The following is an 8,200-nucleotide window of genomic DNA, read 5'->3' as shown; positions in this document are numbered from 1 at the left end:
CCATTATTTCCGTGTGAAAGTAGACACGCGTTATTAAATTCGACTATTTTACCTAAGAATCGAAATAAGAATATTATTTTCTTGTAGAATTATATGTGGACTTTACATATTAATTCACGTACGATATGAGTCTTACAAAATAATATAATTTAATCTTGATTCTTCGGTTTAAAAGTTTGAAAATGATCTTTGTATCAGGAAAGGGTTTGGTTTGTTTTATATTTCGCGCAAAGCTACCCGAGGGCTATCTATGCTAACCGTCCCTAAGTTACCAGTGAAAGATTAAAGGGAAGGCAGCTACTCATCACCACCCACCGCCAACACTTAGGCTATTCTTTTACCAACGAATAATGGGATTGGCCGTCACATTATAACGCTCCCACGGCTGGAAAGGCGAGTATGTTTGGTTTGACGAGGACTCTAACCTGCGACTCTCAGATTGCGAATCGAGTGCCATAGTCACATGGCCATGCCAGGCCTCAGGAAAGTAGTTAATGAGGATGCAATGTTTTTGTCTTCTGTACCAAATATTTAGTTATAAGGCAAACAGGCTTATGTTTACTTGGAAAGTAAAAATCCCATTCAGGACTCAAATGTTCTAAAAGAGTTCCGTTGTGAGCTTGCCACTGACCCTGGCAAGGGTTGATCTGTTTCTGAAAACCAGTATTCTTTATAATTTCAATAGCTAATTCTTAAGTGATTGAAATTTCTTTTTGTTGTTATTTTAGTCTATGGTAAAATATTTTAGCAAATAATTCCATTTTATATATATACACTAATTCATCATAAAACCAAAATAAGCAAAAACGAGTTTTTTCAAAAACACACACAAAATTATTAAATGTAACAAATAATAGATACCTCCTTTTTGCATAAAAGGGTAAAAATAAATGAATCCTATATTTGTTACTCACAACACAAATTATTTTTGTCTCCTGTTTTTACAGATTTGAGACTTATAAACTAAGAACATATTTAAAAAAAAGAATAGACTCTCAGCAAGGCAATCTTTCATCCAACTACAATCTATAATTAAAATTGAATGTGTGAGATAAGAAAAGCTGTAAAACGAAGCTTTTACTACAAGGACACATCAGAACACAGAAGGTGTGTTTGGAATTTTGTCTTAGACCGTGTTTCCTCTTCCATGATCTTTGAGCAATTTTCAAGGTTTTTTGCTGGAAGAATAGAGGGAGGAGTTATATTGTGAATGATGTTGATTAATTGTACTCGACCTTACTTATGTTTTATTTAAGTTATTAAGATTCCTTGTCGTAACAACCTTGATTTTTGTAACAACAATATAAATCGTGGCCTTGGTAACAAGATCAAATATATGTTACTCTCTGTGAAGTCTGTGAACGCTATTAAAAGTCACGTGTGACGTATCTATTATTATATATTTATTTTAATATCAACGCTTGTTTAGATTAAGTTTATATTTAGAAATATGCATAGCATATAGTGTTAAATATGTATTGCGAAACTCCAGCATATTCTCTAAAGATGTAGAAGATTCTTGAGTGTAAGAATCAACAATATATGTATGAACGTAAACGCCAGTGTAGCTTTGTATTGTTATGTAATCTGAAATTTCTAGAAACTCTCCACACGCCTATAAATATAATCAACGCGACACGTCTAAAGAAGAGAGTATCTATTATTAGTTTGCTATAGTCAGTGTGCTATAAACTTCGGAAGCTATAGCTACAATTGTGATTAGCGCTTATTAATCTGAAAACTTCAGATATTTGACCAGGAGCATTTACAAAGTTTGAAAATTACAAATCATTTAACTTCAGTGAATTCACATTGGACATTAGTATTTTTACGAAAACATTATATACCTTCATCGTGGAAAACTCGGCATGTGTGGCTAGTGAGATAACGAAGTACAAAGCTAGCTAGCGAATTGTACCTACATCAACTCGTAATTAACTCGCTCATCGTGAACCCTCGATAATATATCGAAAAAAGTTCCAAACTAGAAAGAAGACTTTATATTGCTTGTAAGTTTGTGAAATATTTGTATATAAATCATTGTGTGTAATAACTATTTGTAATAACTGTTATTGTAAATTGTATTGATGGTTGTATATTAAATTATTTGTAAAAAAAGAAACTGCTTGTATCAATCTTGTTGGCAAATATCATAAATTGGAGATATATCGACATATATATATAACTACTAAATCTAAATTATCATTTAGCTCGGTTTCAGACCATTCGAAATTGTAATAAGTAACACACGTTATAAAATTTTCTTTGCGCTAAAGAAAGCTTAAGTTTATGTCTTACAAACAGATATCAAAAACATCGACTTTCATGTCACGCAAGATATTCAAGTTAAAGCGAGTTTTTTTCCTACGTTAAAACTGAATATCAACATAAAATATTATTTTCTGTAAAAAATAAATAAACACTAACTCCAATTATTCTTAGATATCGCTTTTTGATAATGCGTTTGGAATGACGTGAATCTTAGACTTTGTGAAAGGTTAAGTGGTTTTGTTTTTAACTGTATTACTTATAATTATTTCTATCGTTTAAAAATTTCGTATTAAATGAAAAAGGCCGATTTTGACTCCTCAAAATTAAATTTTATCAAAAGAGAGTAAGATTGCTCCGTTCCAAGACATCCTTTGGCATTTAGCCAGAAACACTTTTTATGTAAATGTACCATGAAAGGGATTAATGAGAATGAAATGTTATTGTCTCCAAAAAACATTCTCCAGTTAGATGTACTAGAAGGGGTTAATGATGAATCAATGTTATTGTCTTCTAACAACATTCTCTAGTTAGATGTACTAGAAGGGGTTAATGATGAATCAATGTTATTGTCTTCTAACAACATTCTCTAGGCATATGCACCAAGAAAGGGATTATTGAGGATGTAATTTTGTTGTCTTCTGCGCCAAATATTCAGTTATAAGGCAAAAATATTTATTTTTAATTGAAAAGTAAATGGCCAATTCAGGACTCGTATGTTCTAAAAAAAGAGTTCATTGTAAGCTTACCATTCACCCTAAATAAGTTCGGTCCGTTTCACCATTACGTTCAAAATTAAAATTAAAATACTTCAGATTGTAGAAGATTTTGTGGAAAGCTAGAACATTTTATAATTCTCTTCAAGATCTAAGACTGGTACTGAGACTAGTGTTGTATGACTAGATTTGTCACACCATTAGCGGATTCAGGAGGGTTGGGTGGTGCGGCCGTCCCACTTTTTAATAATTTTGCGCCTTTACACTCTAAAGTGCGTCCCTTTTAATAGTAAAAGATTTCATTTCCTGCCTCTCCTAGCTACAAGCCAATAATTTATAGTATTATATTTAATTTGATGTATCATCTGGCTGCATCGATATAAACGATCCATGCTGAAATTATATGGCGCCCATCCAGACGATCGCACCCCTTTCCTAAATCCTAGATCCATTACTGTGGCACACAGATTTTCGTCTTCTCATATCCTCTCGCGCTGTAAAGCGTGTTTTTCAAAAACGTTTATATAATTCGCCCCAACACGGGTATCGGAACCCGGATTCTAGCGTTGTAAGTCCGCAGACATACCGCTGTGCCACTGGGGGGCCGAAATAATGCAGCTTTACCATTTGAAAGTATCTGCATTACAAATTGAATATCATAACGTTGTTCTTTGATGTATTTCCATTGGTCAGCGTTAAGTTTACGGACTTACATTGCTAAATTCCTGTTGTGTAGCTCTACTCACAAACAAAGAGGTCTTACGCATAACAAACATAAAGTCAGGCATACAATATATTTTATTTATTTATGCTGATGAACTCACAGCACAGATAGTCCATTGTGTAGCTTTGTGCTTAATAACAAACAAACAAGCATTATTTCTATACCGATTGCATTACTTTACAAAGCGCGTGAAAGGGCACAATAAAAACAGCCTAAGTAACTTTGTGCACTAAATTTATTAACATTATTTTTTCACTGAAAGCTGATTTTTCGTGTGTATGTATTTTTCAAAAGTATTATTTTTATGATTAACTTACTCTTCCGTTTTGTTTTGTTACTAATACAATCTAATGATTACCTTATTATTAATAAAGGATACGTAAACTATAGTTTATATGTTTACAAGCTTAGAGTGGAGGGACTTATCTTGCCATTGTACATAAACGTTGTATAACTTAAAGCACCGCTATACGTTTGTGCAACAGAAAACACAAATTATAGTAACCAGACAATTAAAACAAGACCTCTTTTATTTATTCATTTTCTTTGTTTTTCACAGATGTTGACGAACATATAGAACAAGCAAAATCATGATAATTTTGACAATGAGGCAACTTACTGCTAAGCTAGTCTTCACCAAATTTTCCTCCATATTTCCTCACGGTAAAGGTTTAAAAATGGCGATTTGCTTGGAATATTTCAGACTGAAATCAGAGTTTGCTTCCTAGTTAATAATTAAATTAGTCACAAACTTATATAGTTCCAGAATGTTATTATAAGTTATCAATATTTGTTCATTTCAGAATTTCGAACGAAGTTGCACATAGCCATTCCTAATTTTTAACTGATAGATCAGATGGAAGGTTCTTAGACTACTCTTAGTTGACAGAATTATGGAACCTGGCCTTAACTCTTATAACGCATCCACGGCCCCAAAGTGTGGAGCATATTTTGTTGCGAAATTATTAAAGATAAGTTCCATAATTCCAAAAACACATGTATTTCAGTAGGTAGCACAACATATTAATTTTCACCGAATGAAAACCCAGAAAATTTTCAAAAATATATAAAAACTGAGAGAATAAAAAAATATATAGACCTCGGTGGTTACTCTTTAATATCATGTCAAATCGATTATTATGACCAACTGATAACAATGGCTACACAAAATGAAGAAATCTAAAATAAATAAAGCTGTTTAAAAATGTTCTACTGCTCCGTCATGATTGACTGATAACACGTTTTATCTGCATCATGATTGGACGATATTACTTTTCTTTAAACTTTTTACTAGGGTGCTTTTGATAACTAATAATGATAATCTTGTTTTGATAACATATTTCTTTACTCACACTGGTACTTCTTAGTTACTTTAAAATGTGCAGCTTAAGTCACTGATGAATTAAAACTTTAATTCACCGTAATAATTATGAAGCACTTCAATCTCTCAGTATCGTGGATGATGAAGTGTTGTTTGATCATGCATTGTCTGGACCAACATCGCCCTCAGCAACAAACCCTCCTTTGCCGGCGATGTACTTAACAATCCTCTGTCGACCATCGCTGTCAAGGTAACCGTAGGAACCTTTTACAGTTCCGTCGGGAAGACGAGTTTCGGTACGGTAGCTTTGACCGAGAGGACCTTTACCAGTATCGTAAGTAAAGTCGTAGTCACCTTGGAGTTTCATTCCGATGTTGACTTTGTGGACAAGAGCTGGTGGATGGTAGTTCTTAGGAGTGGCAGGCTCCTGAAGTTGATAATTTGGTTCTAGAGCCTGTTGCTGTTGAAGATAGTATTGTTGCTGATCCTGTGGTTGATGAGCTGCCTGAAGAGCCTGTTGCTGATAATTTTGTTGTTGAAGATAGTATTGTTGCTGATCCTGGGGTTGATGAGCTGCCTGAAGAGCCTGTTGCTGATAATTTTGTTGTTGAAGATAGTATTGTTGCTGATCCTGGGGTTGATGAGCTGCCTGAAGAGCCTGTTGCTGATAATTTTGTTGTTGAAGATAGTACTGTTGCTGATCCTGGGGTTGGTGAGCTGCCTGAAGAGACTGTTGCTGATATACTTGTTGGTTTGAAGGCTGAAAATTTCCATTCAAAGCTTCTTGTTCTTGCTGAAGGTGCCGTTGTATCTCTTGCGCATGATTCTGAAGCTGGAGTTGATGAATCTTTAAATCCTGATGAATATTTTTCGGACTGTTATTATCCTGTTGAGGTCTAGCACCAGCAGGCTGAGCTTGCCGTTGTAGTGCTGTTAAAAACTTTGGGTTATACTGTACTCTAGTAGGAACATGATATGGCCTATTCTGTGCTATCGTTGTAGCCACACAGACACAAACAAGAATCACCTGGGTAATAGAAAAATACTCATAAATTGGAGCAAAAATACTAATTTGTGCTAATCGATAAATATGAAATATCAGAATTATAGTCCTATTGACCTGATAAGTCCTAGTAGCTGAAAGTCTTTATGCATGATGGTGTATCACAAGCATTATGAACCTGAAATGCTAGTAGCGTACTTAGATATTAAAACTAAGTTTTCTGTTCATATTTTATATCTAACAGGCTTACTGCATCGCCGAAGTGCAGTTGTAGTTGTAAATTATCCAAATTTTGAGACTTGTTTCAAGTACTTCTTGTCTTTACAACAATTAGATAAGGTTTAATTATAAGTTGTATTGTATTGTATTATAATTTAACTTGTATTGTAGTATTATTGTAATTGTAATGATATTTATACTTGTAATACATCTGGTTTCAATGTATATATTAATGGAATAAATACATATTTTTTTTCATTAAAAACCTGCTGAAAATTAGTTTATAGCAACTGTAAAACAGTTTTTGTAATTAGAAATTCAATTGTGTACAGTTTAATTATCTACTTTTCTTAAAGCAAAATGTTTAAGATTATTTATCAAATCTTACAAACATATTTAAAATGACTACAAAAATATTTATCTTCTATTCAGGTTTCAGAATTAAACTACAAAATAATGTCAATAACGGAAGCCAAACTTTTGTTGGAAACGATCCATTGTATACTTACTAATCGTTCCATACTTTAGCCTCTGAAGAATGTGTTCCACTGCACTTCAGCACTAAACGACAAGGTTTATTAAGTTCCCCTAGTATATATACATTCAGTTTCATGGTCAAAAAATCATTGTTTCCGTCTTCTTCACCACGTCATGGACAACAAGGTATTCAAGGACATCTTCTGGCATTGGATACTTTCTTAGTAGGTGCAAGGACATTTGATTTCTCTAAGACGACACCTTACACCTGACATGGCTAACAACCTAAGCAGACTCTCTGCGCATGTAAAACCAATCGTGATACTTCTTTCTTTCAAACCTTGTTGTGTCGAGGTAGCCTAGTTTCAGCTATAATTACCTAACATCGCTATTGGCTATAACTCCAAGGGCGCCCAAAGTTATGAATTGGCCAACAGTTTGTTACGACCTGAATTTTCAAGCTTTATAATATATTGAAAACAGTTTGTTTGTCTGTTTACAATTAAGCACAAAGCTACACAATGGGCTATCTGTGCTCTGCCCACCACGGGTATCGAAACCCGGATTCTAGTATTGTAAGTCCGCAGACATAATTGAAAACAGAAAGTATTTTATCACTGCTGAAGCTGAAAAAAGTAGTATATAGGGGGTAATACAGGGTAAATTTGGGAGCGGATACCGCTTTCTGACGCAAAATTTTTGGCGTCCAAAATCGAAAAAGCATATCATGAAAAGGTTAGGCCAGAAATAAAAGAAATAAAAAGAAAAAGAAAAAATAATACAAACAAAAAAGACAATAAAAAATTTTCTTAGATGTTTTCTCTATATCACGTCTTTTGTTATTTGGTTTTATCCCAAAATGAATCTGAACAGACGTACATAAATAAAACATAATATTTCAAAGTATCCAGTAGTGTTTTTCGAACAGTATCTTTTTATTTTTCTTCACTTCGAGTGCCCTCTACAAACCTAAGCTCAAATTCTTGGCGAGTTTCCGCTACGTTCGATTACTGCCACTCAAATTAATTTTCTGCATTACCATCTGGTATAGTAATACTTCCAACGAAATATGTGTAGTTTTCTCAATCTACTAACGTTATATTTTTGGCAACTTATTTGTTTATCTCTTAAGTTTTTATTTATCTGCTGTCCTTTCACCTTCTTTTGTTATAGTTTCTATCTGTTTTAACATCTCATAAACATTTTATTGAATAACACAAAATTCCTCAAAGCCACAAGAGACCCTGCTTTTTTGTTTGTTTGTTGTTAAACGCAAACCTACCAAATAAGCTACTGTGTTCAACGCAGGTTGGCCCGGCATGGCCAGGTGGTTAGGGCGCTCGACTCACAATCCGAGGGTTTCGGGTTCGAATTCCCGTCACACCAAACATGCTCGCACTTTCAGCCGTGGGGGCGTTATAATGTGACGGTCAATCCCACTATTCGTTGGTAAAAGAGTAGCCCAAGAGTTG

The 8,200-nt window shown here is 34.1% G+C and overlaps 1 protein-coding gene across 1 annotated transcript; it reads right to left on the bottom strand.

Annotated features, from left to right (window-relative positions):
• Positions 1-4,405: 4,405 nt before the first annotated feature.
• LOC111085279 (putative mediator of RNA polymerase II transcription subunit 26) lies at positions 4,406-6,971 on the bottom strand. The gene is made up of 2 exons (XM_022383088.1): positions 6,761-6,971; positions 4,406-6,056 (listed from the first exon to the last, which is right to left on the bottom strand). Exons 1-2 carry the CDS (start codon positions 6,770-6,772, stop codon positions 5,187-5,189), a joined length of 882 nt encoding a protein of 293 aa, XP_022238796.1. The 5' UTR covers positions 6,773-6,971; the 3' UTR covers positions 4,406-5,186.
• Between the last annotated feature and the right edge of the window lie 1,229 nt (positions 6,972-8,200).

The sequence above is a fragment of the Limulus polyphemus genome, unplaced genomic scaffold (genome assembly GCF_000517525.1).
Source record: "Limulus polyphemus unplaced genomic scaffold, Limulus_polyphemus-2.1.2 Scaffold307, whole genome shotgun sequence".
Classification (NCBI taxonomy): Eukaryota; Metazoa; Arthropoda; class Merostomata; order Xiphosura; family Limulidae; genus Limulus; species Limulus polyphemus.
Note: the sequence above shows the minus strand (reverse complement) of the source record. Positions and strands in the feature narration are given on the sequence as shown.